The sequence below is a fragment of the Terrapene carolina genome, unplaced genomic scaffold (assembly GCF_002925995.2).
Source record: "Terrapene carolina triunguis isolate 2854851 unplaced genomic scaffold, T_m_triunguis-2.0 Scaffold67, whole genome shotgun sequence".
NCBI classification, from domain to species: domain Eukaryota; kingdom Metazoa; phylum Chordata; order Testudines; family Emydidae; genus Terrapene; species Terrapene triunguis.
The window spans coordinates 48813906-48841186 of NW_020664418.1; the positions used below are offsets into that span (position 1 = coordinate 48813906).

The window sequence follows — 27281 nt, forward strand, 5'->3', positions numbered from 1 at the left end:
TAGGAGGAGAATTCCATTTTAATCCTCTCACTGATTTCTGGTAACACAATAAGAACATAAGAATGGCCATACTGGGTCAGACCAAAGGTCCATAGAATCATAGAATATCAGGGTTGGAAGGGACCTCAGGAGGTCATCTAGTCCAACCCCCTGCTCAAAGCAGGACCAATTCCCAATCTAGAGCAGTATCCTGTCTTCCAACAGTGACCAATGCCAGGTTCCCCAGAGGGAATGAACAGAACAGGTAATTATCAAATGATCCATCCTCTGTCGCCCATTCCCTGCTTCTGGCAAAGAGAGGCTAGGGACACCATCCCTGCCCATGAGATGGCATCAGGAGTAGAGCTTGCCCAGGATAGGTTGACCAAGGGAGGATATGACACTGCTATCTCTTGCCACGTCTCACTTTCAGGAACACAAAAAATGTTAGCCCTCTCCTGTTGGTAAAGTCTCCATGGGAGACTCAAGGGTGAAATAAATGGATATGGAAAAAATGGGTAGTCAGAGATGAATTGAGATCACTCCTGGCTTGTGAACATCTGAGGCACTATTACCTCAGAAATGATGTCAAATTTCCACAAACTATTCCAAACTGTATTTTTCCCCTTTTCAGGGCCTGATTCTCATTTACACTAAATATACCACTCTAAGGGGCCCTAAAGTGGGAGAAAATTACAATTCTTGGAATTCGCTGGTGGGGAAATCATGGGACAAGGGAAACCATACCTGCTTATACATCTTCAGGAGGTTTTCTTTGAAGCCATGGAAGATATATATTGCTCCTTGGTGGTCATCTTCCAAAGGAGCACCAATGACAACATCGTTGTAGGAGTCTTGATTCAGATCACGGACAGAGGCAATGCAAGAGCCAAATCTAGAATTCTGGTAGCTCTGCAAATCTTTCAGAGCTCCGTTGAAAACAAACCGGTCCTTCAAAGGGGAAGGAGAAACAGCAATGAAGATGAAGGAATAAAAAAATCCCAAATCATGAGACAACCAATCAACCAACTCCCTAAAACCCCACAGAACAAACAACTCCCCTTCCCCAAACCTAAATAGTGACTGTACTCCAAAAAGAGAGAAGAGCCAGAAAATCCATGACTAAGTGCTTTGCTATTGCTACTGACTTCATGTGGAAGGATAGACAGCAGTATAAAAGCCTTAGGTAGACAGAAAGAATGGTTCAGTGGTTAAAGCAGTAGCCCAAGACTTGGGAGACGCGTGTTCAATTTTCTGCTCTACCACAGACTTTCTATTTGACCTTGGACAAGTCACTTTGCCGCCCTGTGCCTCAGTTCCCCATCTGTTAAATGAGGATAATAGCAGGAGTGGTGTGAGGTGAAAAGATAGTAATGAGGGGGGCCATGTACATACCTAAGCTAGGAGAGAAAGAAAGTGACACAGAGATTGCTGCCCATTGTAACTGAGAACACCAAGCATTACGGACTCCCGGCCAGAACAGAGAATCAGGACCCCTGGATTCTTTTTCTGGCCCAACCAAACATTGGCTCTATCATCTTGGTAAGCCACTTAGATTCTTTCTACCTCAGCCTACTGATCTGTAAAATAGGGGCAAGATCACGTACCTTCCTCATAGGGGTGTTGTAAAGCTTAATTCATTAATATCTGTCTGGTGCTTTGAGATCTTTAAGTGGAAGGGATCTGGACATACAAATATTATTCTGTATCTATATGGCTGTAAGATCTGCTCATCTTGAGGCAAACTCTGCACCCTGTTCTGCTGTGGGAGGGACGCAGTATTTCAGAAGCATGGGCATGTGCTCACCCACTGTGTACAGCAGAGCCCTGCCTGCTGGGGGCTCATTTCAGCCCTGTGCACTGTATTTTTTGGGGGGACAGGGTGGGGCTGGGGATTCCACAGCCGGGCAGATCCCTGGCTATTGCAGCCTGTGAGGATGGGGCGGAACATATAAGCAGAGGCTAGCTCCAGCTCTGAATGTTTTTGCATTTTATTGCAAATTCAAAACAGGTGCTGTGGTCATCAAGTTTCAGAGTGACAACGAGCCCATTTCAAGCAAAACTGCACCGTGAACACAAGCAGCGTTGCCAAATTGCTGATTTCATGAACGTTCCCCCAAAATAAAAGAACCAAGGGCACGAAACCAAGTCAGGAAAATTGTGTGAATATTTCGGCTGAAATTTCCCCTGCAATTTCACAGAGCCTCACTTGTCAGATTAATTCTGTTTATTCACGCGGCATTATTACTATTATTTCAGTATTAGGCACCCATTGCTGTGGCCGCTAGCGACGCTGTTGGCATTAAAAAAGGAAATCAACTGGCCATATTGCACAAACCTTTATCAAACAACCCGACCTAACCTGCCACGTCTCAACCCAGAGCCAAGGAAACATGGGTCCAACAGGTGAGCCTTGAATGGGGTCTTGAAACCCCGCTACTTCAGGCATTTGCTGGAGAGTGAGAGGGACCCTCCCATCGGTAACGCCCAATCTCCAATTTTCAAGAGTTAAAATCTAGGGACAGTGCCTCTGTTTATAGTCTTCACGGAGCAGGAAGTGCACAACATGTTTTTTTGGGAGGCAAGGACATTTGTTACAAAATCCTCCTAACCAATTATAATTATTTACTGGCTTCCTTAGGTCACAAAGCAAAAGCAAACTGAGACCAAAAGGAGTTTTTCAAGTGTTGTTTTCAAACGTAACATTCCTCTTGGAGGTGACCTGAAGTCACCACACATATGTGACACTTACTGCTAATCCTACTTTGGGTTTATGGAAATAATGCAACATTTGCTACTGTGTGTCTCTGAACAGAAATCATCAGCTTTCATGCTAAAAGGTATATCTCTCTTCCTTAACAGCGCTTCCCTGTTTACTGTACTCAAGACAGTACTCAGTGCCAATGTGGGAGATCTAATTTTATCATTGCATTGTCAATAAAAATCAGACTGAGCTTACGGCTTTTTTCAGTGCTGCCAAGATTTAAAATCTCGTGAAAGCTACAAGGATGTCCAAGAAAGAGGAGGAGAAGGAGAAGGAATGGCTCTTCCTGTCTACGGAGACTATTTTTGGTCATTACCTCAGAGAGTTTGGAATCCTAGAGGAAATCATAACAGAGGTAGTGCAATCTGCAAACAATTTCCCAAACAAGGAAGACAGCACAATTCTGAAATGTTATTAGAGGAGCCTTTCCCACAACGAATCAACAAGGAACCAGCAAATGCCACCGTGAAGGCTCACACTGATGTCTTTTTTTCCCCTTTCTCATTCAATTACATGCTTGAATAATTGGATAAAAGGTTTGCTTGAGATTGTGAAACACCCATTGCTACAGGCAAAGTTCTACAACCAAATACACATGTGGAAAAGCAGCACACAGCCTCTGAGATGCTAAGCGTCCCCAGAGAGCTGTTGAGTACCCTCAACTGCCAGCATCGGGGCATTTATATTTTCCTCTCAGGCACCTAGTACCAGGTGATACCAGAGCCCAAAATCTCTGACCCAGCACCAACCACTTCCTTATGAATGATGAGAAGGCTCAGTCCCTTCCCCCAGCCCACACCATTGCAATCTTTGAGCATGTCCCGCACTTTACAGACTCAGGCTAAGACTGAACAGGTTCTTATGGAAAGTCCCATAACCTTTAAAAGGTTCTACAGAAACAAAATGGGATTTAAGTCTAGAAACACGGAGTCTGTACAGAATACGATCCTTTCTCTAGCTGGTTGGAACCCTTGTTACCATCTGAACAATCCTATGGCTTCCACTGCAGGCATATCGTTTTCTGTTAAAATCCATAGGATGATTTAAAAGAAGAAAAGAAAACTTTTCATTCTTTATTGGATTCTGTAGGGCTTTTCCATAAGGGCAGGGCAGCAACCTTCGAGAGGCACCAGGACTCTGGGAATGGGAAAATGCTGACAAGGCAGAAGAAACGCCGTCCATGTTCCATGGGACCATCCTTGAGGCACTGGGAGCAGGAGATGGTCTGGCCAGAAGACCCTGGTGCCCCAGGGGCCTGATACAAAACCCACTGAAGAAATGGGATTCTTTCCCCAGATTAAAATGGGGTTTCGATCAGGACCCAGAAGCCCATCCCCAGAGTGTGAGCTGGACAAAGGGGCCAGTAGCCAGAAGACGTTTTCCCAAAGGGAAAGGTAATCCAACTTCTAGTATTGCCTTTCCCAAGGTCTGTGAATATGTTTGGAACAAGAGTGGTTGAAAGGGACCCTGAGACAATGCAGCTGCACTGTAGTACGGTCTAGATTCCCTTCGCTGGCATCAGAAAACCAGGACGGTTTATTAACAAGGAAAAGAGGCAAACTCGCTCAAAGTCTAGTAGCAGCCACAGCTGGGAAGGGCTTCCAAGTTCTGTGTCTCCTTTGGATTGTGACAAAAGATGCCAGGTGATCTTTGGAGGCAACTTGGCTGTACTTCTGGACAAGCCAGCTGTGTATGTGCCATGGCCCTGCATCCAGCCTGAGATACTCACTTGGTATTTTTGGTAAGACTGCCGAATGGGACACCATGTGCAGTGTGCCACCTACTTTGAGGGCCCAATCCACCTCTTCATTCATCCATCTGAGCAGGTGCCCTCGGATGTTCATCTGGCCAAGCAGAGCTGCACCTTGTCTGTCTGTCTCTCGGGACTGAAAAAGCACCTCTGTCCAGCAGAGCAGAGAGGACACCTTTGCCTGTCTTAGGGTACATGTAGGTATATCTACACAGCACTTGGGTAAAGAGCTCAGGTAGACATACCCGCACTAGCTCTGATTGAACTAGTGCACTAAAAACAGCAGCATAGCCATGGTGGATGGGCTAGCCACCTGACTACAGTCTCATCCGTGCTCCTAAGTAGGTACTCGGGTGGCTAGCCCGAGCCACCAGCCATGCTGACACAGTTATGCTGCTAGTTTCAGAGGGCTAACTCCATCAAAGCTAGTGCATGTACCTCGACCTGAGCTGGAAATTACAACTCCAGCTTCAGTGTAGATGGACCCAGAGTGTCCAAGCAGAGCGTGATGGGAGTGTTCCCCTTGCCAGCATGCTTTCATTCTCCCACAGGAGCTGCTGCATTGTCCCCTGGAAGACGCAGGATGCTGTCTGTACTCACACCCCGGCAGAGTGCCCAGGGCAGGGTGAGGACCATGTCAGAGAGTAGCCAAGTTTGAGGAAGGGGAATTGACGTGCAGGCTATTCCAAAGCCTTTTCTAGGGCAGGAGCAAAGATGGAACAACCACAGCTTAATTACCTCTTTTAGAACGTAGACGTACACCTTCCCCCTCTCTCTGCCTTCGCTGAAGTACATGGGGGCACCGACCAACAAAATATCTGTCATCCCGTCTCCATTAATGTCGATGGAATTTATTTCACTTCCATAGTAGGAGCCAATCTGAAAGAGCCGGAAAGGAGAAAATGGTTGGAATGTAAATGAGAACACCACGTATTCCGACACGTCCCCGTATTTCTAAGGAATTGAATACCTCAGGGATGACACCCTTGGAGTGAGTGGAATTTCCAGTCTTCTGAACGGAGACACGTTAACTTATTGTCTAGACAGATCTCCGGGAAAAGAATTTGAATGCTAAAAGATTAATGATCAGACTCTTTTCCTTTCTCTGGCATTGTTGAGTTCTCTTAGTGTCACATTTTCCTGTTAGGTTTTGAAGGAGAGATTGTTTAAATGTAGGTACACGCGTGTATAGTTCAGCTGAAGGGTTCCCTCCAAGCCTATGGCGGCTTCATTCTTCTGCCCTGCAGAATTCCCTCCCTGTGCAGACTGTATATGCTGGGCAATCACCCCAGTTCTATTAGACACCCCGTCACCGTTTCTTCCTCAAGCTACTTTGAATGAATCAGTCCTTTACTCTCAAAGGGAGACCGTATGGGCTCTACAGACCCCAACCTGAACCAGGGCATGGAATAGAGCACTCCTGGGCCAGGGAGGACCCACCCTGAGCAGGTGCAGGGCATGCATCAAGTGGAGGAATAATTGACACAGGTAGCCCAGGAAAGGGGGCGGGGTTGGGGGGGAAGGTACAGGCTGCACTAGGAAAAAAGGCTGATGCTGGGAGCTGGGATAGGAGTGGCTACAGCTTCGTTAAGGCTGCTCTAGCAGTAGGGATCTTTCCACCCACACTTTGGGAGCTGAAAGCCCTAAAAGAGATTCCTTTGACCAGGACATTATCAAGTGGAGTCTTCTAAGCCAGCGACCAGGCCCCAAACAGAAGAGCGCCAGTCTGGTAGGAAGTGACCCAGGGGCAAGCGTCACTTGGGGTAGATCTATAGCTGGTCTGGACACTTTGTCAAACCCCCAGGGCCCTGGCTTGGGACGTGGTGGAGTGGGTGGGCCTGGGTCCCCCACCTTGTCCCCCTGCTCCTCTATAGCAGTGGAACCCCAAGGGGAGGGAGAGGAGCACGCAAGTGGGATCGAGGCCTCCTGCACACGCCTGGACTGGGGCCCCCTCCGGGACGCCTAGGCTAGCAGAAATGGGAATGCTAGTGCCAGACCACCAGGTCCGCTGGTCCTCGACTGTCCTGCTACATCATATCACTAGGGATGGATCAAAACTCTGAGTCCAATTCCCCCACGAAACTTTGGGAAAGCTTGTATCCAGATGGGAACGTTACAGTTTAGGCATGTCTCTATATGGACCACAACACAGAGAATGGATATCGGCAATATTCTGGAATTCTGGGTTTGCGCAGCTGTACCATTGATAACACTCTTGCTTTCTGCCCGGTTGCCAGAGATCGGACTGAATTTTTTTTTTTTTTTTGGAGACGATTAACAGCAGCTTATGCGTAACTAATCTAGATGAGCAGAACCAGCCTGGCCATTTTTCTGCTTCTGGGCAAAATTCACACAAGGTGAAGCTCGCCCTGTACAGCATAAAGGCCTTTCAAAATAAGTCTTCAGTGGAACTTAATGCCTGATACTGGCCCTTTGCAGAGTGGTGAATTTCACCCCCAGTATGGAGGGTTCACCCATCCCAGCAGGCCAAGGAGGCTGGGTAGGGAACAATGGTGTCTGATGAATTTCCAGGCCCTGTGTTGGAATAAGAGGACAGACAGATGACAGCAGATTTATGCAAGGGAACTGCTTTTAGCATGATACAGAGGCAGGAGGGAGCTCTCAGTCAGAGCCAAAGCTGCCGCATTATATGTGGCATGGGTGCAGAGGTGATTTACAGAAAAAGGAGGCAGAGGCGTAAGATAAAAGAAGAAGGTTATTTGGAGAAGAAGGAGGTTGCGAGTCTATTTCGCTGTGTCTACGTGGGGATAAAAAACTCGCAGCTGGCCCGGGTCATCTGACTCAGGCTCGGGGGGGGATCTGGGTCTGAAAAATTGCTGTGTAGATTCATAGATTCATAGATTCTAGGACTGGAAGGGACCTCGAGAGGTCATCGAGTCCAGTCCCCTGCCCGCATGGCAGGACCAAATACTGTCTAGACCATCCCTGATAGACATTTATCTAACCTACTCTTAAATATCTCCAGAGATGGAGATTCCACAACCTCCCTAGGCAATTTATTCCAGTGTTTAACCACCCTGACAGTTAGGAACTTTTTCCTAATGTCCAACCTAGACCTCCCTTGCTGCAATTTAAGCCCATTGCTTCTTGTTCTATCCTCAGAGGCTAAGGTGAACAAGTTTTCTCCCTCCTCCTTATGACACCCTTTTAGATACCTGATGTTCAGGCTCAGGCTGAACCATGAGCTCTGGGACCCTGCAAGGGTGGAAGGTCCCAGAGCCCGAATGTCTACACAGCATTTTTAGCCCCACGAGCTCGAGCCAGCTGACCCGGGCCTGCCATGGCCGCGCCGTGGGGCTTTTGTGCCTGTGTAGACATCCCCATTGTGTAACCGTCATTGGGCGAGTGAAGCCAGGTCTGACACTCGACCCAACGGCATCTGTCTGTCTGTCTGTCCTGCGATAACTTTAGAATGCTGCACCCGATCAATTCCAAAATTTCAGGGAACGTTCTAGGCACCAGTGATCAGAACCCTACTGACTCTGGGGGAAAACCAGAAGGTGGAAAATGGGGCCACGGATCCCCTGGAATCTGGTTGGCAGAGCTAGTACCTTCAACTGCCTCTGGAATGTCTATAGTTCAGAAAACCCTTTGATGGCAGCTATTAACACTTTCCAGCACAACAGTACTCCCCTTCTCAGCTCTGCCCACCCACCACACCCCCCAAAGACTTCAACATGTTGCTACCTTGCAAGACTTAGCTCCCAGACAGAAAGAAAGGTGAGGGGAAGGGAGAGGGCACCGGAACGCACGCAGGGTGGTGGGAAGGATGGGGGCACTCAGACCCGTAGCATGAGGAAGGGAGTGGGTGAGGTTGTATGAAGTCCCTGAAGTAGAGGGGGATGGGAGGGTGGCACACAGAGCACTTGTGGGGAAGGGGAACGGAGGGAGGCAAGAAGCCCCTGGTGTGTGCAATGAGCTTTGGGTGACCAGATGTCCTGATTTTATCGGGACAGTCCAGATATTCTGGGGCTTTTTCTTATATAGGCTCCTATTACCCCCCACCCCATCCCGATTTTTCACACTTGCTGTCTGCTATCACCCTAAATGAGCTTGGTCTACAGATGCAACACAGGGTGCAACCTTCTAGTAAGTTTTATGCACAGAATAAGTTTCTTTCCATATTCTATTGCACTTGCTGGTGGGTGGGGTGTGTGTACGTGTACACCACTGCCCTCTGCTGGATAGGTGCCAGCCTGCAGAACAGTGTATCAAAGGCCGTGGGTTTGGAACAACTAAAAATAAACCCCTCCTTTTGCTCACACCTGTCTGAAATAGGAAGACCTGAGTTCTATCCCTGCTACAGCTGTGAAAGTCAGAGTTGCCAGCCCAGTGAAATCCCTAGCTGGTGATGGATTTGTTAAAACATCTAGCTTTCATTTCAACATAACAGAGAAGTAATCTGCACAGGGAGGGAGACAAAGACCACAGAGAGAGCACCCAAATCTGTTTCTCCGGAATTCATGGATGGAACCAGAAGCTACCAATATCGCTCAACTAAATATTGGTAGGTTTCCACTGAGTGGAGTAGGGAAACGAGCAAATCTCCTGATCAGAAACTTAAAACATTCAGAATAATATGTAGTGGTTACAGGGTTTTTTAAACCACAACATGTGTTACAAAGCCTTTGGGCCAGATCTGCAGCTGATGTAAACGGGTGTAATTCTACTGAGGTCAATGGAGCCCATTTACATCAGATGAAGAACTGACCTTTTGTCCGTCAGGTCAGATAGATGAGAAATATACCTAGGATCCGAGGACTAATGATAATAGCCATATACACAGGGCCGGCTCTACTGTTTTTGCCGCCCCAAGCAGCACGCCAAATTGCCGCTGCGGACGGCGGGGGCAGTCCATGTGCCATTAGGGCGGCATGTGCGTTTCCACGGCGGCGGCAATTCGGCGGCAGCTTCTGTCTTCGGCCGGAAGACCAAAGCCGCCGAACTGCCGCCGCGGCAGCTGAACATAGAAGCTGCAGCCGAATTGCTGCCGCCGTGGAAACACGCGTGCCACCCTAACGGCGCACGGACTGCCCCCGCCGTCCGCGGTGGCAATTCGGCGCGCTGCTCGGGGCGGCAAAAACACACGGACTGCCGCCCCTTGCAGATTGCCGCCCCAAGCACCTGCTTGGAATGCTGGTGCCTGGAGCCGGCCCTGCATATACAGTAGTGCATTCAATCAAGCCTATTTCAGAAGTCTGCCCCATAGATCTGTACCATGTATCTCCTTAGATTTTACCTGTTCTCCTTTCAAAGACTGGTGAATAGTTAGGTTTCTGTTGCTGTGCATTGTAAAAATAATTGCTTTCCCAGTGTGGTTGAACCTGGGAGCTCCCGCTACATAAATCCTTCCATGCTTTGGAGACATCACTGAGGTGACGGTGTAACCTACAAGACATGGAAACACAAGGTGAGCACAACCTGGAAATGAAGCTCCAAGAAGCACCAACATGGGAATGACCTCCCGGGCTGAATACTGTCCCGAATAGATGTAACAAATGACACAGACAAATCTGGATACCAGAAACCTGATAAATCAATTGCACATTGTGTTTTCTAGCTGGAAAATAAGTGTCCTGATTAGATTTTTCCCGTTTGGCTCTGAATAGACGGAATCATAGATTCCCAGGCCAGAAGGGACCATTGTGATCATCTAGTCTGACCTCCTGTGTAACACAGGCCAGACAACTCCCCGCAAATAGTTCCTAGAGCAGATCTTGTAGAAAAACATCCCATCTTGATTTAAAAAATTGCCAGGGATGGGGAATCCACTACGGCCCTTGGTAAAATTGTTCCAATGGTTAATTATTCTCACTGTTAAAAAGTTATGCCGGATTTCCAGTCTGAATCTGTCCACATCCGTGCTTATCATTTCATTGCTCACTCCACTCTTTGAATCTCTTCCTTTATTGCAACATTGTTGGCTGACCATCTGGTTTTGATTCATTTCAGGCTGCTAACCCAACTCCAGCTGCCTCCCAGATCAGCAAACTGGAAACCAAGAGTTCTCAAAAAGATAAAGTCATTCAAACAAACCTGACAACTCTAACCTTATGTTTTGAAGTGCCCAGAATTTATTGCTCGGGTCCCTTCATTCCATCTCCTGGATCATTCAGATTACTACTAGAATTTGCAAGGTTTGGTGCTGCTAGCAAATCGAATGCAGAATAATATTGCAGTAGCAGGTAAATCCATTACATTTCCTGATAGCCATCTTGCTTCACGGTTTATATAAAATTATACAAACCATAACACTGTCTTTGGATACAAAACATTGATGCATGATTCCACGCAGCTGAGTGTGGTGCTGTGTAAGGCATCCTCCGAGCAGAGCACAAACCAGGTCTGAGAAGACTGCACAAGCGTAAAAGAGTTGACTGATATTTGATGCCAAACTAATGGGTGCTATAAAAAGTTGCGACTCCACGGAGAACGTTAGATTCATGAACACTTTAGTAAATAATCCTGCACCTATGACCTGAAAACTCCAGGAGGTCAGTGACTGCTGTTAAATACGGATGTGTCCTGTATACAAATGGAGAACATGAAACCAGGCAAAGGTGCTGAATTATATCCCCCTGAATGATCCAGCTGGATCCCAGCGATTGGCTTTACTTTAGCCACAGAATCTTTAGCTCTTGTTCTAAGCTAATCTACTGCGTGAGCCAGGAAGGCAGGGTTAGATTTCACTAATGAAATTGGTCCCACTTTACATTAAGGGTACATTTATCGATAGTTTACAAAGGGGTTAGAGGTGATTAATATGTTTTAATAAATCTTTAGTCAATTCTTATAGAGTCCAATGTATCAATAAGGTGTTTATAATCATCTACCCCAGGGGTTTTCAACCTTTTTTCATCTGTGGACCCCTAAAAAGTTCCAAATGGAGATACGGACCCCTTTGGAAATCTTAGACATGGTCTGTGGACCACAAGTCGACAACCACTGTTCTATGGTAACAACCTTTTGCGGACCCCTTAGACAGTCCGCGGACTCCCAGGAGTCCACGGACCACAGGTTGAAAATCACTGATCTAGTTCATCGGTAGAAGATGTTGTTATAATAATCTGTAACACATATACTCATGCAAGGCTTATAGCATCTATTAATCATTTATTAACATGCTTCATAAATGTAACCTTGATATAAAGTGTGGCCGTGAAATCTATAGATCAGGGTTGGCTGAGTATCAAAGTAATTACACACACTACTCCAATGTCTGGTAAATCCCTGTTTAAATGATTACACTGTTCTTGGGCTAGGCAGGTGCTTTAGATGTTATCTAGAAAAGAGATAAACTACCCCCAATGGCTTCCCTGTGAATGGCAAAAAGTGACTCCTGACAGACAAACGAACAGCGTTAGGATGCAAGAGGTACTCGCTAGCCTCTTTATCACTCTATGTATGTGAGGAGATCGCAGATCACGAAGAGAGGCAGGCACACATTTATCAGTAATAACAGACTGAGGAGAATTACTGATGATATTGATGAATGTCCCTTATCATTATGGAAGAAGGAGAAATATTAGAGACGTTGGATAGAAATAGGATTTGCTGTCTATCCTGAGGCTGTATCAGGTGGGGTTTGCAGCAGGTGGAGGATGGAGGAAACTGCACGGAGAAGCATTACTCATGTTTATTAGGGGATACAGCACGGGCTCCCCAGAGCTGGCCTAGGGCAGCCATCAGCCAGTGCGTCCAACCAGCTGCTCTCCCTTGGGGCTGTGAAGGCCTCTCTCACACCTTGCACTCATGAAAGGCAGGGCTGAGGGTTGTGGCTGCCCCGGAGAGGGGAGTTCGAAGGGTTGGGCGAACAGAGCTGCTGCCTTCTTTCCCCAGTCTCAAGCACCTGATAATCTGGCCTGGAGGGACTTTGCTGAAGTTTTCACCTGGACACTTTTACATGCAGCAGGTGTGCCCAGGAGATGCGCTAGCAAGGAAGAGTTGAGTTAAGGATGGCATTACATGTTGTCCAGCCCGGGGCATTTATGGGACTGAAGGCAGCCTGGTGTGGAGTGATTGTGCCACTGATTAGAATGTCGGCGCACACTTAGCAAAGAAGAGGTTTAGGCAGTACGGTGGGGCACTATAGAAACCAGGTAGTAGATAGATAATGGTAAGACATTTCGTTTCCAAGCTCTGGTTCCGTCTTTTTTGGCAGTGAATGATTTAAAGTGGAAACCAGGGAGAGCCTCTGAAAAAGATACTTTTAGGCAAAGACAACTGACCTGGATTTTATTACAATCCCCAAACAAATGAAAGAGGACCAAAAGCTCACTCTGCTTTCGGAGAAGAAATTTACTTATCATTGTCCCAGACATTTTTCTGTAGCTGCTAGTTCAAAGGAGCTGCAGGAAGATGTTGTACTGTTGGTAGCTAGAGATGGTCAAGAAGGTGGTATTTGGCTCTGGATCAGGTTTAGATGCTGTGGTCTGGGATAGAGGTTGAAATAAGACTAAGATGTAGCTAGCTTCAGGTTGGGGTTTGGATTCAGGAGCTGAAATCTTGCAAGCTCAGCTGTTTTCCCCAGATTTCCCCCTCCTAAGCTGAAGTCCCATTAAACTGAATGTTCAGCCAGTTGAACTAGAATGGCAAAGAAGATTAGATTAATGGAGATATCCTATCTCCTAAAACTGGAAGAGACCTTGAAAGGTCATCAAGTCCAGCCCCCTGCCTTCACTAGCAGGACCAAGTACTGGTTTTAGCCTCAGATCCCTAAGTGGCCCCCTCAAGGATTGAACTCACAACCCTGGGTTTAGCAGGCCAATGCTCAAACCACTGAGCTATTCCTCCCCCCCAAAGGCCTCTTCCACTGTTGGTTCTCACTCAGAACCAATTTATAGGGGAGGTTTCCAATCTGGGAATTCAGGAATCAACTTAAAGGGGTTAGAATGAGCGGTTCTGTTTCAGCCCATCAATTTATCATATGGCTGTCACCATGTGTACACCGTGTGTACAAAACAACGTTGTCTATACGACTTTGCAGGGCACGTTCCCGGAGCTCACCTGTTTGCACTGGACAAAGGTCAGGAGGGTGGGTGCACAGGTAGCTTTACAGAACCTATGCTCTCTGATCCTGGAGCTGCTGGGCATGCAGCCGATCCCCTGGCATAGGCTGTTTTACATTACGTGACAGCCACCAGGGACCCCATTTGTCCTCAGCATGGCCTAATCCACCAGCACGCCAGTCTACACCAGAGGATCCTCGTGCAGGGGAATCTTGCCACCCCCCTTTACTGCCACTGGTCCAGGACACATGATTGCCCAGCTTTTCTCGGACCGTTCTGTTTTTCTTATCTGATCCATTTGGGGCTATTAAGGAAGAAGGCCAATCGGTGCTCCCATCCACTGTCACCGCAGCATGGTATTCTTTGTGTAACGGGAGCTGGCCTTGTGCTATTTGAAAGCCTGTCTCTGCTCCAGGTACGGTGAACGCAGCAATACTCAGTTTGTAACAATTAGCCTCTTTGTTACGTTCTCCCATTTTTTGGAGGAGAATGATGTGCTTGGGGGCTGTTATTCTGCCTGATATCACAGAGAAGAGCTTTGGCATCTTTGATCTCTTACTGTGTAATCTCTGATTCTGCTTCCTGCCAGGCCGAGAAGACCGCTTCCATGCAGCGTGTCACATCAGTAGACTTCATTTTGAAAACCAGGCGTATATTATCACTCATGGACTCCAACAGCTGAACGTAGAGCTGATCAGCAAGGCAGATATTTCCTCTTTACCCATGACATATCATCCGTATTTTTTAAAGCACCCCATTAAGAACCGCAGGTGACCCAGACGATCAGAACTCCTGCATGTATATTGCTTCTGTGTACTGTATATTTCTGTAGGCTTTGGCTTTCCTCTGGATCCTCCACTAGTTGGATAGTCAGTCGGCTTTATCCGTGAGCTAGGGGTAGTATCTCTCTCACACAAGCACAGTCTTGGCTGCCTGCACAGCTGGGTACATAACAATATATTTTTGCTTGGACGGGTATTTCTGTGAGCACTGGCAAATTGGGTCTGCTGTGAGTCTGCACTTTCCACCTGGCCTGGCAGAAATGGTTGAAAAATGGCAAAAATCATTAATTTAATTCATGAAACCGACCCGCTCTGTGTAATGTCCTTACCTAGGTATGCGCCATGGTTCTTCAGCTCCTCCGGGAATTCCTGGAGATACGATTCCCTATGAGGAATGACTTTTCCACTGCTGGTTTCTTTGAGCACTGCTCCATTCCAGTCATACGCTCCTACGGCCCCAAGCAAAATCCCATCCTGCGGGGAACACAACAGCTTTAGAGCAGCTTGTCATCTGGACCTGTGGCTGCTGAAGGTGGTTTCAGTGCAAACACCAAACACCTCGTGAATCAAGTCAAACCGAGCAAACGACAGACGGAAACCAGCGGAGATACGAAATCACCCAGCAACAGTGAAGCGGTGCCAAAAAGGGGCCGAACTTGGGCTTCCTTTTAAGATGCATTTAAAGCCCGACCCTGCATGGCGCTGGTGCAGTGCGGGGCACACAAGTGCTAGGTGAGGATCCTGTCTGGGAGCACGTGGAAATCCTGCCCTGAACCAATGAGAGCAGTTGCGAGGCGGCCACGTTATCCTTCCTGGTGGCAGCAGCTGGCCACAGAAGGGAGTGTCACTGCTTGTCCTACTTAATAAGATAATAAGGAGATCTACCTATCTCCTAGAACTGGAAGGGACCCTGAAAGGTCATTGAGTCCAGCCCCCTGCCTTTACTAGCAGGACCAAGTACTGATTTTGCCTCAGATCCCTAAGTGGCCCCCTCAAGGATTGAACTCACAACCCTGGGTTTAGCAGGCCAATGCTCAAACCACTAAGCTCTCCCTCCCCCCTCTTGTTGCACTCAGGGTCAAGTCTGCTCAGATACACCCATTCTCCACCTAGACCCACCCCCCTCTTCTATCCAGTGCACCTGAGAATAAGGCATTGGGGGCACCAGGAGCTTCAGCTTCACGCCTGCCCAGGGAGAAGGACACCCAGTGCTTAACACCGCTCGTGCCTGCGTGTCTGTGCCCCCCGCACGCCGGCGTGCAGCACCCTGCTGTACCTGGCACAAGGACTTGCAGGATCAAAGCCTGCCCCCTTTGTTAAACCTGTCTCACCAAGTGTCCTCCTCCCACTGCTGAGCCTGCAGCGAGCACGGAAGCCCGATGGGTCCGAACTGCTTTGCGCTGCTCCAGCAGTCAGAAACCTGCCCTGGTGTCAGTGGCTCAGCATCCCTGGGGGGCATGTTGGGGTTGTGCCAGGGGCTGCCCCCAGCCAGCTTCCAGGATTGGGGAAGCACAAAGGTGACTTAAAGCCACTTTTCCTATCCCCTTTGGGTCCCGTGCCAAACGCAGCAGAGCTGGACCCAGGGACCCGAACAATCAGCTCTGGGACTGCTGGTAGCGGCCCTCCATGCTCAGTCATTTAATAACACGTTGCCGCAGCCAGTCTGTCCTCAGCCCTGCAGAAGTTTAATCATAAGTACGGCTAAAACCAAAGTCTGACTAAGAGCAGCCTGATCCAGTGCTAAAAATAATGAAATAAAGCAGCCCTTCGGTGCAATCGCAGTGGCCTTTCGTTTCACAGCAGATGGCAAACTGGGATTCAAACTTGCCTCAAATAACATCACTGCAAACAGCCAGGAGTAGATCCCACCGACTTGTGTGCGCAGGACTGTGACTCTTGCAGGTTCCCATAACAAGGAGACCCAGCAGGGAGTGGGGTGATACACAGGCTAAGTAAAGCACTGTAACGATGATTATACAAGGTACTAAGCTTCCGTTAAAACCCCGGCCATGTCCTTTTAGAGATTTAAGGTGGAATTTTCAAAAGAGGCTCAATGACTTGGCAGCACATCCCTTTGCCTTTGAAAGACAATGGGATTGGGCCACTAAACCGCACCAGTGCCCCGGTCCCCCCCTTGTGCCCCAATCCCGCTCCCAGTGAAACGAATGAGGATTTAGCCAGTGATTTACATGGGAGCCATCACTACTTCAGTTCCACATCTGATTTCGAATTGGCCCCGTCCATAGTTTTTGACGTTGGGCTCAGGGTACAGTGTTTGGATGTGAAAGAGGGTCAGGTCAGGTCAGGGTTTGAGCCTTGATTTTGTGTCAAGCTAGGACTACAGTTTTGGTTTGATGGCCCTGAAATCTCCCCAGCTGGTCTCCTGAGATTTTGACCCCAAGCACCGGAAATCTCCTGAGATTAGTTGATTCTACCAGAACAGGAGAGCAGGCTCAGTTCTGGATCAGACCTCAAACCAAATCCATAATATCAGATTCAGATAAGGGGATTCAAATTGGATTCCCTCGGCTCTGCCACACACATGTTCAGAAGGAACAGGTGGGGTGGATTCAAGGTTAATTTTTGGGCCCCTCTCTCTGTTTAAAATATTTGTTACCATGTAGATACAATTATTCCCCTCATGGGACATATGGGCAAATCCTGATTAAAGCCAGATGTTTGAAATCAATGAGAGTAACGAGAAGAATCTAATTAGTTGTTTTCCCCTTTAGGAAATTTATCAGCTCTTTTTTTTTGGAAGTTTTCCTGAAATTATAATTCCTCGGCAGTGTATTTATTTGGCTTGATGACTCACTATAGGTTATAGGAAAAACAAGAAAAAGTTATTCCCACAAATCACACTTGTCATTTTCAGAAAGACTGATGAACTTAGCAAGTAAAGCTTCAAGGAAGCAAGTCTCCAAAGCATTCACAGAAAGGTATATTTTTAAAACTACTGTAACGATATTTCCAATCAAGCCCTGGCTTTTCAACGACCTTTTCATTTCCAAGAGTCCAACTGATCCTAGCAGCATTGTCTTTTGCACCTTGTCACATTGCATTTCAGTAGTGTACTAGATGTGTTTAGAAGAACATCTAGCATTTAAAAGCAGTTAAGCCATGTGCATTAAATCCAAGTGCCAAGTTAGCAACTGAAATATTCGCAGACGTGCCAATTCCTGCAATCTTTTCTGCTTTGGCAAGACTACTAAAAAAGTCTGTCTTTAAGCAAACAACAAAGCAAGGCTGAAGACTGGTTAAAAGCTGTTGATTCTTCTGGCGGAGAAGTCCAGCTACCCTCCTGGCAGTACAACGGGTGCTGGACAGCAGCTGTTAGCAGGTGCAGAGAAAGGCAGGATGGAAGACAAAGAGAGGAAACAGAGCTGGAGAAAGTCATTTTCTGGGTAACATTTGAGATCGTGTCTGTAGTCGTGTTTCCATCACCAAGTTTATCTATAACTAACGGCCCCATAATACACTGCCTGATTTAACTGCTCAACCTGCTCTCGCATTTGGATGGCTGTAAATATTTCAAGCTGTGCTGGGTTTTTAAGGCCAGAACCACCCTCATTTTAGGCTGATCCAAAGTCCACTGAACTTATAGGAACTTAAAGGAAAGGCTCCCATTGACTTCCCTGGGCTTTGGATCAGCCTCTGACTGCAGATGGCATCTTGGATGCAGCCTGAGCACAACCCATGGCGTTTACTCTCCTTCTGGGTCAAAGGGCCGAGTCCCAGGAACCCCCTTCCTCCTCTGCTTCCTGACGTGTCACGTGAAAGGGGCTGGACCCATCCAGACAAGGAACAATGGCAAGGGGGTCAGACTGTGGCTGGCGTGACACAGGTGGGCAGTGGGAAGCCACCCCCCAACCTGCATCCCTTGCAGCGTGAGGGTCCCTCTCATTAGGCAGCAACACCCCGTCAAGGTGCAGGTCCCAGCTGGGAAGGGATGGGAATGCCAGAGGCGCTCACCGGGTGAAGAGCACAGCACTAGTCGGATGTGAAAATGCAGGGGACACCGGTAACGCTGCCGTGTGAGCATTGCAGTGACTGCTCATCCCCCCACCATTTCCTCCAGTCACGCTGATTCAGTCCCATCTCTCCCCACTTGGAAAGGAATGGACGCAGGAGGTCTGGGTTCAAATTCTGGGCTCTGCCATAGATTCCCCCGTGCCCTGGGACAAACCTCTTATGCTTCCGTTGTGAGGATAACAGCACTTTCTCCCCACCCCCTCTTTGCCTTGTCTATTTCAACTGTCAACACTAGCTTGTATAAAACGTTTGCTTGCCCCTCTCCATCTAAAGCTAATAACTAAAATAAATATATATATAAATACTGAGATGACTCATTCATTTGCCCTCCTATTTCGAGATGAGACCAGTAAAGATGTTTTATTGTGTTTATAAACATCGGCTAAACATTCCGGAAAGCCTGGACTTCCACCCAAGTTCCAGGGAGGAGTCAGATCGGTTCACAGCGCTGATTCCAGCTACCAAGGAACCTGGCACTCACTGCTCCCTTCGGCTATTCGTACTGAGTAAGTGGTGCCACTAAGAAACCTCAGCTGACGTCTCTGGAATGCACTGACTGGTTAGGTAAGGTTTAAAAGGAGAGCGCAGGCACAGTGTGAGTGAACGCAACTCCCCACACTGTGGTGGAGTTGTGCCAGGTAGAATTTGGCCCATCGGCTCCAGAGAGAAATGATTTTCATTTCAATGTTCATCCCACACATTCCTATCAGGGTGTCAGCTCTGGAATGGCATCTCTTTCCATCAAGAGTGAAACGGAAACATACCGGAAAAATTCAGGACACTTACTCTGGGAGTTAGTATCAATGTACAACAGGAAAAATAGACTCCTCCTCAGGGATCAAGACCTTGAGCCATCTCCAAACCCTAATGCACATCAGAGCCTTCTGGGCCATGTATTTGCAACATGGATTCATACACCATAAAACCAAAAGCCACTACATCTGCTTTCCATAGGACAGTTACCTGCAAAAAAATACTTGAATGGGAGAGAAAAACAAATCTGTTCTCTTACTTCCACAATGTGTGATGAAAATCCAGTCTGGGACATTTCAAGTCCAAAGGAGATTTCGTTTTTGTTGGTACCTAGAATAAAAAAGAGACGTTTAAATTAAAGACCTGTCCTAGAGGAGATCGCCAGTTACCTAATGGACTTAGGCACAATGAACTACTACCTCCCCCTGTAACTTCAGAACAGGAAAGGCCAATTCCTCAGCTGGGGTAAACTGGTATAACATCACTGAAGTCAAGAGAATTACACCAATTCACACCAGCTAAGGATCTAGCCCAGTGACTAAATATGGCAAGTTCTGCCTGTGTAGAAGTGCCTCATTTTCTCACAGGTGTCCATATAGTTACAAAGGAATACAGGTTTAGACGATTGCACCTTACATATGCTATACACACCCATAATATGGTGAGCTTTGACTGCTTATAACATGGCCAAATCTGAATGGATTTTCATGGGGTCAGTAAAAGGCACCAAACTAACTGCCAGACTATCCCCCAGCAAATTTCAAAAGTCTGCTGGAAGCATTAAAGATCTTCGAATAAAGGTTGCAAAGATTTTTTCATAATGGAAAATGTTAGGCAACCTTAATTTGGGAATTGTTGCTGCTCCTCTTACGTCGGAGGTGCACGTGATGTTCCGTGCACGCGATGTCTTTCAACACATAGGCAAATGCAGTTGTTTTAATTAACAAAGCATGATGTTATTAATGTTAGGAAAATGCCCAGCAGACTCCATTCTAGTTAGAAGGTCAAATGTTTGGGTTGGCTAACAAAGAAACACGCAGGTTTATCCTAAAACTGAAGATGGTCTGTAGGAATATGTGGAAGTTAGAAACACTATAAACCTGTTAGAATGCAGGAAATGTACATCACTCACCTTCCAAACTAAATATCCTCTCTCCCAGTGCATCCACAATATCCTTAAGTGCCGCTTCATCTGTGACATTAAAGAAATGCTTGTCATCTGGATCACTTGCTATAAATTTTATTTCTTTCAAAAATGCTGCTGGGTTGATTCCTCTTCTATTATAATACCCCAGAACCTGGATGTGAAAAACAAAAATAAATCGTCTAATGTTTCCACATAATGGACATAGCGTTCCCAAGATGCCAAGGGGCAGGTTTTCAAAAGAGAAGCCTCCCTCTACAAAGATGCCATAGACATCCATAAAATCAGTCCCTGCATTTTGTACTTGCAATTCAATTAAAGGCTGAGATCAGGAAGTGAGTGTGATGGGTTGGGTCACAGAGACCCCCTTGGGACTGTCACCTGACGTGCTAAAACTACCTCTGAGCCCCTTTTCCCTGCCAGCTTGGGACTCCAGAACCCTGCCTTGTTGAGCAGACACGCTAGCCTGCTGCAACACAGACCCAGGTCTGGTCCACGTCCCCAAAGCTGCAGACTTTAACCAAAAACTGCTCAGCAAGTTACCTATCTGCAGCACCCAGACACCCAGCTCCCAATAGGATCCAAACCCCAAATAAATCCGTTTTACTCTGTATAAAGCTTATACGGGGTAAACTCATAAATTGTCCACCCTCTATAACACTGATAGAGAGATATGCACAGCTGTTTGCTCCCCAAGGTATTAATCACTTACTGTGGGTTAATTAATAAACATAAGTGATTTTATTAAGTATAAAAAGTAGGATTTAAGTGGTTTCAAGTAATAACAGACAGAACAAAGTAAGTTACCAAGCAAAATAAAACAAAACATGCAAGTCTAAGCCTAATACATTTAAGAAACTGAATACAGGTAAATCTCACCCTCAGAGATGTTCCAATAAGCTTCTTTCACAGACTAGACTCCTTCTTAGTCTGGGCCCAATCCTTTCCCCTGGTACAGTTCTTGTTAGATCCAGCTCAGGTGGTAACTAGGGGATTTCTTATGACTGGCAGCCCCCTTTGTTCTGTTCCACCCCCTTTTATATCTTTGGCACAAGGTGGGTATCCTTTGTCTCTCTCTGGGTTCCCACCCCTCCTTCTAAATGGAAAAGCACCAGGTTTAAGATGGATTTTAGTACCAGGTGACATGATCACATGTCACTGTAAGACCTCATTCTCCATTCTTTCAGGGCTGGCCTGCAGGTACCCAGGAAAGTTTGCGAATAAAAAGAGCCATTCACAACCAATTGTCCTAGTTAATGGGAGCCATCAAGATTCTAAGCCACCATTAATGGCCCACACTTTGAAGTCCTATTGTAACTATGCAGAGTAATACTTCAGATTTCTAGCTTTAGATACAAGAATGATACATACATACAAATAGGATGAACACACTCAGTAGATTATAAGCTTTGTAATGATATCTTACAAGAGACCTTTTGCATGAAGCATATTCAGTTACATTATATTCACACTCCTTAGCATATTTCCATAAAACATATGGAGTGCAACGTCACAGTGAGAAGCGCACTGGGATAGGGGGCCTGGAGGGCTGGGCGGCCTAGCTGTTAGTGCACCTGACCTTTGGCCCCTTGCCTCTCTGTCAGGGCAGTAGAGGTGCCTGGTTCCTGACCCTAAGTGGGGATCTTCTAGCCTCCACCCTCATCTGGGATGAAGAAGAGGAGCAGCCAACCTGGACCGACGGGACAAGGCAAAGGAGAAGAATGCCCCTGTATTGTTACCTGTCTGTACCCATTTCACAGATGGGGAAGTTGGGCAGATGCCAAGCTTAGTGGGTCACTATAGAGGAGCTACAATGTATTGTTAAATAGGAGAGTGACTTACTGCCACAGCATATCTGGTGACATTGTCCTTCTCACTGTTTTCAATCACCTTCTCCAGGTCTGGGCTGTCATGGGATTCCCCATCGGTTATTACAATCATCACTTTCTTTGCTCCCTTTCGCCCACCTTTCTGAAAGGCTTCTGAGCTGAAAGGAAAAGGAAATATTGGGCGGTGCAAAGCAGCAGGCTGGCTGCAAGAGGTTTCTTCTGATCAGAACATACCTTAATATACATTGCCATGCTGGGTGTGTTTCACATGCGTCACATTGGCCTGTGCCACTTACATGAAAAACCCCTTCTCTTGGCTGAACTCCGGTTTAACCTGAACATATTGCAAGATTCTCATTCCATTCAGATCAACAGGAATCTACTCCGGGGTCGACTCACAAACCACAAACTGTTATATTAATGGGCTGCGAGTTCTTAAATTAAAAAGGAAATCCAACAAAATATGGGATTCTCGGAAAGCTTTTTGGTGTGAAGAAGCAATATTTCCTCATAGTGGAACCACTTGTAATCTCCCTGTGGAACAACTCCATTAAATCAGAGGACTTGCTCCAGGTTTACATCATATAACAGATCAGAATCTGGCTCAGTCTTTGTATTAAAAAGTGCCCACAAATTCAGTTATAAATTAAGGGCGATAGTGCTGTGGTTTAGTGGTCAATATTCCTACTAATCTCGCACCACTTGCAATTCTGCAACAAAAGAGGGAGAGACGGGGTGAAGAAAAAACAAGATCTGAACTGTAGGCTGGTTCTGGTCTTTATAGAGCTCTGCTGCGGCGTGTTCACGTCGCACTCTCAGATCAGAACTCCTCCAGCCACTGGGCTAGTTCATATTTCCGGTTTGACTCTGGATCTGAACAGTGCAAGCCAGGTTAGGTTCAGAAAGAGGTAGATATCCCTGACATAAATGGGCCTGAGTCCTTTCCTCCTGCTCAGCACAAAGCATGCAGAAAACCAGCTTAATCAACAGGTTGGGGATTTCCCTGGTCTAGTGTAGAGCCGCCACAATAGCCAGGTCTATGCCCCCTTATCCCAGCCCCAGGATAGAGGTATGTTGGGGGTGGTAATGCTTGGCTGGTGAAAGACGCGCCTGGGGACCACTGGGCAGGGGCTGAAATGATCTCGCCAGTTTCAGGAGTCGGGGGGTGTCACGCTGACATACAGCAATTCTTGATTCCCTCCTCCTGGGTTCGGCTGCAGTGGCAGATTGAACTGGATATATTCTGTTACAAAGTATCATTATGGCTTTGTCTGGAAATATCCCCTAGTTCAGAGACTATTGTTTAACTTTTCAAAACACCTGGAAAGAAAGAAAGAAAGAAAGAAAGAAAGAAAGAAAGAAAGAAAGAAAGAAAGAAAGAAAGAAAGAAAGTTGTAATTAGAATAAATGTGAGTCCCTATTTGTGATTTACCGAGCAAATTCTATCCCGTATGCTGTCCTGGTTTCTGTACCTCCTCTCTGCTCTATGTGACTAGCAGCTTCCACCACATCTTTTACAGACCTGTAGTCATTTAAATGAAATTCATGCACGACGTCTTCTCCATACTGAACAACTCCAACCTAGGAATTAAAGGAGCATTACAAAGGATGCAAATACCACACATCATAGCAGTCACCCGAGAAACAAAGAGCCTGTTTTAGTGATCAAGTAGAATTTCAGTTAATATACAGTATATAGTTCTACAGAACTGACTGTTGTATGATTTACTAGAAATGTGGGGATTAGGAGTCCGGGTGTGTAGTAATGGGGCCATCTGCAACGAAACCAGGTTTTTCCATACTTACATTGCTTCTGTGCTACAAGTAATTGGACTAACAGGTATGTCTACTGCTGTGATAATAATATAGGTTTATTTAGTGACCTGCACACAAAAAAGTTCACCAGGGAACCTTACAATTCAAAGACACTGAAAAGGAGCAAGGTCACATAGCCTTGTGAGTGCACACACAAGAACAGAAGCTTTTTTCCAGGTACACCTGTTGCATAGCCCCAAAACTAGCTGCAAATGTCTCCTAATTCTGTGTAGGGAAAGCCAACAGCCCAGCCGTTTCTGAGCCCAGGGAACAATGAAGCACAGAAGGAAAAAGGAAGGCAGGAAGCTGTTGGTCTTTTAATAGTGCTAGAGGTTTGGCACTGACAACATACATAAGCGAATCCAAAAAGAGTTTGCAGTAGCATCTCTGCCAATATTAGTGTGGAAATTAATTGTAGTCCATTAAAAGTGCATGAAGATAGATCAGCCACTAAACAAGTTCTGCTCCATACAAGAAGATCTGGCAAACAAACTGTTCTCAGCCATATTTCTGCTGGGACTTAGATACTAGAATCCATCCTTGTGTAAGGGGAACTTTTGGACGTCTTTTTACGCGTAACTGGCAGAGAAGACTCTATTTCAGCGTGTTCTCACCACAGTCATCTCTGCCCACAGTTCAAGTTAAACTCAGTCAAATTCTGCTCCATATTTCCCCCCAAATGACAGTTGACGATACAAAGCCAGCATTAATCGAGGGTCCATATTCTGGCCAGCTATCACCCAGGCTCAAACTGCCAAGGGAAGAGGGGTGGTGGTGTGGTTGGGAACCTAGGTGTTAAATTGTGCAGACCAGGTCCTCTGGCCCCATAATGCTGACCGGTGTCTTCTCTTGTTGAGGACGTACAGGGTGGCTCTTTGTGCAGTTTTGGGGACTCAGAAATTGGCTGAAATCCTTATGTCGTATTCCCCCCTACTCTTACTGGCTTCTCAGTCACAAACCTAGGTACCAACGTCAGCCATAATGGGCATGTCTACAAAGCAACTAGACACCGGCAGCTGGCCCATGCCAGCCGTCTCAGGCTCGCCGGGTCTGGCCGCGGGGCTGTTTCATTGCTGTGTAGACGCTCAGGCTCGAACTGGGGCCCGGGCTCTAGGACCCTGTGAGGTGGGTGGGTCCCAGATCTGAGGCTCTGGACTGAGCCCAGAAGTTGACACAGCAATGAAACTGCCCTGTAAGGATCAGGCCTTCGTCTGCAGCCAGATTAAAAGAGCAGCCGAGCAGGAGCCGTTAGCTGAGAAGCAGGAAGTCACATCCTCACATTCCATCTAAATCGGGGAGGGATAGCTCAGTGATTTGAGCATTGGCCTGCTAAACCCAGGGTTGTGAGTTCAATCCTTGAGGGGGCCATTTAGGGATCTGGGGCAAAAATCTGTCTGGGGATGGGTCCTGCTTTGAGTAGGGGGTTGGACTAGATGACCTCCTAAGGTTCCTTCCAACCCTGATATTCTATATTCTAATATAATATCAGGCTGTTAAAAAGGAGACCCCATCCTAATGGCACCCACTATCACCAGATAAAGAAACAGATCTTAACATGGTTAAAGAAAACTTAGTTTGACAGCATTCTGTCTGTTGAGAAATCACTTCTCAATAGTTGTGGTTGTGAAATCCTCATTTCTTTATTGTTTTGTCATTATGGTCCCCACTTCCCTACTGTTTATCTGTATGGTCTCTGTCTGGTTCTTTAATTGTTTCTGTCTGTTACATAATTAATTTTGCTAGGTGTAAATTAATTAAGGTGGTGGGATAGGATTGGTTAGAGAACTTTGTTACACTATGTTAGGATTGGTTAGTAAAATTTTAGTATAATGGTTGGTTAAGGTACAGCTAAAAAGGAATCAAATACCACTATATAAACTGGGGTCCAAAAGGAAGTTCTTTGGGAACCAACTCCAGGACACAGCCCCAAAGATCAGAGCTGCCAGACCTCAACCCTCTGCCAATGACACAGTGCAGAAACTGGAGTCCCCCACATGGACCTGATCCTGCCTGGCCATCAAGAAAAGTTCATCTGTCTTATTGGGAGTGTGAGCACTGTCTGTGTAGCATGTGCCTTCTGTTTTTGGTGACTGTTAATAACTAGAGGTTATGTAGGATATTACTGTGTAAGGCTCTTTCACTGGTAAAAGACCCCATAAACCCGCAAAAGATTAAGCCCTGAATCCACAGGGAAACGGTGTTTTCCCGGAGCCCACAGAAGGGTAAAGTTAGGTGCTTTTCACCTGGAGCACTAGGAACTGGGTAAAGGTGGGTGCCCTCGAGTGTGTGAGCAACAGAGAATTTCGTGCAGGTAACAGCCCTGCAAGCCGGAGTTGGCTGCCACGGGCCAGCCATAGGTTTTTCTTTGCTGTGTAGAGATAGCCAATAAGGCCCAGCAAGAAAATGATGGAGTACTCTCCACAGCTGCTACAAACTGCATAAACACAGAGCGATGCTGATTGAGTCTCACATAACTTAACCATCCTCCTTCCTTCCCATTTCATTGCGTGGGTTGTTCCTTACTCCATATTTCAGTTAAGAACATTAACGTGAGCAGTATTTCCATTGGCTCAGCTTTCAAATACATACTCTGCAGGTTTATTCTGGGCAAGCGCCTTGCCAAGTTGCTGTATATTGGCACCAAAGGGACATTTCTCCTAGGAAATGGAGCAGGAAAATCTGTAGCGCAAGGATGAACAGAGCCGTAAATGCAAAGAATGACCAGGGACGTGCTTACCTGTATCTGACCAGGCCCAATGTAAAACTTTTTCAAGATGTTTATCAGGAAATGTTGCACTTCAACCCAGGGATATATGCTGTTCGATCCATCCAGAACGATGATTATGTCCATGTACGTTTGGCATCCTGTGGAAAATACACAGCATATTATTGAAAGACCTTGGCAACAACTGCAAAGTGGAAATTTATGGCTTTATTCCCTGCAGCCAGGTACTCGCTCTTGTGATTTGTGTGAAAAATCTGATTTCAATCAGACGTAAAGACCTTCAGGTCACATTCGCTTAAATGAGATTGAGAGAGCCCACACCCCTGGTTAGCTCTGGCAGGAGAGAGCTGGAGAACTTTCTAAGAATAATATTGTACATAAGCAATCTCAGATTGCCGGCTCCGATTCAGATTTGGACCTCCATCCAGTGTATTAGATTACTTCAAATGTTTAGGGCCCGATTCTGCCACCATTACTCATGTTGAGTAGTACTTTACTCTGTGAGTCATCCCTTTGATTTCAAGGGGGCAACTCAAAGAGGCCCTTAAGTGCTTAAGCATCTGCTTAACTTCAGTGTGAGATAAGCACATGCCTACGCACCATGCAGAATCAGCGCCAGCAGGAGGTGATGCACCCAGTGGAAGTGTGGGAGAATCTGATCCTGGCATTGTAACTTCCT

The 27281-nt window shown here is 46.6% G+C and overlaps 1 protein-coding gene across 8 annotated transcripts in view; it reads right to left on the reverse strand.

Moving 5' to 3' along the window:
• ITGA11 (integrin subunit alpha 11) overlaps positions 1-27281 on the reverse strand; it is a 156654-nt gene that overhangs the window by 57052 nt on the left and 72321 nt on the right. For all 8 annotated transcript variants that reach the window (XM_026648390.2, XM_026648394.2, XM_026648389.2 and 5 more), the window contains 9 exons: positions 26615-26742; positions 23495-23643; positions 22076-22220; positions 20222-20387; positions 19349-19419; positions 14634-14778; positions 9754-9902; positions 5232-5372; positions 727-930 (listed from right to left, as the gene is read on the reverse strand). In XM_026648390.2, coding sequence (XP_026504175.1) covers positions 727-930; positions 5232-5372; positions 9754-9902; positions 14634-14778; positions 19349-19419; positions 20222-20387; positions 22076-22220; positions 23495-23643; positions 26615-26742 — 1298 coding nt within the window. The remainder of the gene's footprint in view (positions 1-726; positions 931-5231; positions 5373-9753; positions 9903-14633; positions 14779-19348; positions 19420-20221; positions 20388-22075; positions 22221-23494; positions 23644-26614; positions 26743-27281) is intronic.